This window comes from Adiantum capillus-veneris, chromosome 15 (genome assembly GCF_014529385.1).
Source record: "Adiantum capillus-veneris isolate H3 chromosome 15, ASM1452938v2, whole genome shotgun sequence".
Taxonomy (NCBI): domain Eukaryota; kingdom Viridiplantae; phylum Streptophyta; class Polypodiopsida; order Polypodiales; family Pteridaceae; genus Adiantum; species Adiantum capillus-veneris.
The window spans coordinates 138443947-138447380 of NC_140945.1; the positions used below are offsets into that span (position 1 = coordinate 138443947).

Here is a 3434-nt window from a genome sequence, read left to right on the forward strand (position 1 = left end):
ATGAAGGCCAAGACGGAGAACCTAGAAGACTTGTTTCCATTTGGAGTCCACCTTCCTGGTGTTGTTATGTTTAGCCTGGTTCTAGATAGACTTGCTAGTAACCTTGCGAGAACCCATATCCTTAGACTTGGAGGCTTGATATTCTTCGATAGCCGGGGTTGGGGCCGGGAGAGGGGGGATTTACTTGGACAATCTTTGACAAAGTGACCATCTCTCCCACACAAGAAGCAAGTCCTACGGAGATACTCGATAGGTTGGTTGATGGTTTCCCCATCATCTATGAGGATATTGATGGCTGCAGACATTGTGGCAACGGTGGAGATATCCATCTCCACCAACCCTTGTGGGTGCGACACAGGGTTGTAGAAGTCTTCCCTAGCATAGAGGCAATCACCCCTAGGTGTTGGTGGAGGTGGAGAGGAAGGTTGCAACTGTCTGTGTCTGAGTTATTAACGAGTTTTATTTAGAAGAGCCCATATGTAAAATTTAAAAGAGTTTTCCGACCGAACCCTTATATATGTATATGCATGTGTTGTGCGTAATAGGGATTAATGAATTCGACGATGGTTGGAGACAAGTACTGCATCTGCGTTGATGATGACTATCTGCGCAAGTTGGTGGTGGTGCTGTTGCTGTTGGTGATGATGGACAGCTGCTGCTGCGCCAATGGCGCCGCCCATCATGAATTGAGTTCAATGGGCTGGACGTGGCTGGAGGAGCGGCTGGTCGACATTAACAGGAATCAGACGGCGTCCTCGCTCCCACCCATCCGGCCACGAGCGCCGGCCGGCAAAACCTGGTGTGTCGCCAAACCCACCGCAATAGTCCCCGAGTCTTTGCAGGCAGCGATGGACTATGCCTGCGGTGTGGACCCAGACTTCTGTAAGTCTCTCCAGCCCGGCCAGCCGTGTTTCCTACCCAACACGCTTTACGCGCACGCCTCCTTCGCCTTCAATGCCTACTGGCAAGCTCGCCGATCTCAGCCCGACACCACCTGCGACTTCGGCGGCAACGCCGTTCTCATCAATGTTGATCCGAGTACGCTCTCTCTCTCTCTCTCTCTCTCTCTCTCTCTCTGTGTGTGTGTGTGCGTGTGTGCGTTATCGTGTGTACTAACTAATCCCTTTTGCATTTTTTGTTAGCCTACTCAGGTAGCACTTGCAAATTCTCCTGATTCTGCGAGCAGCGCTGCCTCGCAATTCACTTCATCTTCAATACAATTTACATTAACAGCGATATTGCTAGCTCGCTCTCTCTCTCTCTCTCTCTCTCTCTGTCTCATGTCTATTGTCTTGACGTAACTCTAATTTCTGTTAATTTTGGACATCCAAGACTCAATACTTCTTATAAGATTCAAACAGGAGTTGTCACATACAAACAGGAGTTGTCACATGCAATTGTGTAGTTCATTTAGTAAGTCATAAACTCTTATATAGTATGCTTGTTCTTTGGCGTCCCAACATCTCATAGCTATTTACCATAGATCAGCAAGTTCATCTAGTAAGTCTTAAACTCTTATACAACAACTTGCTCTTGAGTGTTCCTCATCTAGTAGTTTTTCTACTCCCAAATTGAAAGAGTTATTTCATATGGTAATCTTTTACTTACCATAAAACAAGTGGTCTCTTACTTTAGCAAGTTTATACATTTGTAAATGTTCGTCTTCATTAAAGAAAAAAGTGAGTGCAGCGAAATAACTAAGCAATAACAAAATTATCGTTATTAATCATCTGATACTATTTATCCACAAAAAACTAGTAAGTAAATGTGAAAACAAAATCAATGGATTGTTGTTATAACATATAAAGCTAAAAAGTCAAGATAAATATGTTATACCTTACACATGCATCCAATCTATAAAGTTAATCAACTAGTAACCAAGCCTTGTTTCATAGCACATTGATCATGCATTCAATTCAATCTCGCAAACTTTGGACTACCTTTAGTTTTAGCTGTGTATGAGTGTCATTTTGTAGTGTTGAAAGTCCATATAATTGGCTCCTGGACCGTTATGTTATTGACACATTTGACATTAATTGATAATATACTAGACTGAGCATCGTATTGTTTATTACACGACGATAGCCCACCCCAACTTTGCAAATATTCCATTTGCAAACCATCTTTGTAATACAGTAGAGAATAGGTACAATGAAGGAGACCTCGTTGCTTTTGTTTGAAATAGTTAATTTTGTATACAAATGAAAAGGCTTTCCAACCCACAGGGTGCACCTTGTACATATGTAAGTATATCATGTGTGCTCAACAAAAGGGTATATGATTATATTGAGAAGAAAGAGGTGATTTTATTTCAATACACAAAATTTATAAAGAGGGGTTTTTATTAAGCTTTGCTTTCACGTGATACAGAGGATTTTGTAAAGTGCACCCCACGAGGTCTTAAACTATAACTAGATCACAATATGATACCATATGATGAGAAACTTTTTCCATAAAGATATCGTATCTTAATAAAAGATAGATACAAAATCAAGAACAATTAACGTTGTGCGAAGCAATGAAACATCTCACACAAAGAATTGCATAACACTGTTATTCAAAATATAAAAAATGTAGACAATTACTAAATTGATAAATCGCTAATAATGCATACACGCACAACCTCCCTCACAACATCTAGAACAATACTATATACTCTCTCACACACAAGACAATTGCTCTTCATTCAGGGATTCCGAATCAGTTACATTAGTTATAGAAGTTTTTGAATTTCACTACGCTTTTCCAAATTTCTAAGTTTCATAAGGTTCAATCAAATTAAAATCTACTATATTCCCCTTCTACACCTAGCACAACCTAGTGGATGATTTTCCCAAAACCAAACTCGATTTCCCCAGTCCCAATCAAGAAGCTATTACAAAAAATTTCAAATGCCTTGTTCGAAATCTTTTAGTTTTTTTTTCGTGTTTTACTAAGGCAAGCTAAATCTTCTCTAAACACACCGGAAGTGTCTCAAACATGATCCAAGTTTTAGAGCTATGTAGGAAAAGTTTACCTTCCTTACTTTCAAAAAAACTACATTATTAGCATTTAGGTACATAAGCCTAAGTTTCTGCCTCAACCTATCACCACTACACTTCCTTCACGATATTAGGTATTGATTTTTTCCATCCTCTGAGTGTGCTTCCTTCATCTCTCTAGGAGACTGGGGACTAGCACATGCATATCTCCATCCAAGCATGTCTTATATAGATCCATGGCCTCCTAGATATAGGCTCCCCCTGTGTCGCATGTGTGACCTAGCCCTTGGTCTTGCCCATCTTACCCTATGCGTGACATTATTGTCCCTTTGGAGAAGCATTTTCGTTCTCAGAAACAAAAAGGTAATATTTTCATAAGAACACTACTATTTTCCACAGTGAAATCCCTCATGGATCCACCTGTCCGTGTGACCGATACATGAATTAGTAGAA

At 40.4% G+C, this 3434-nt stretch overlaps 1 protein-coding gene across 1 annotated transcript; it reads left to right on the plus strand.

Annotated features, from left to right (window-relative positions):
- Positions 1-254: 254 nt before the first annotated feature.
- LOC147441567 (major pollen allergen Ole e 10-like) lies at positions 255-1552 on the plus strand. Its single transcript, XM_086483752.1, has 2 exons — positions 255-1038; positions 1143-1552. The coding sequence occupies exons 1-2, from the start codon at positions 552-554 to the stop codon at positions 1172-1174; spliced, it is 519 nt and encodes a 172-aa protein (XP_086339878.1). The 5' UTR covers positions 255-551; the 3' UTR covers positions 1175-1552.
- The last annotated feature ends 1882 nt before the right edge of the window (positions 1553-3434 follow it).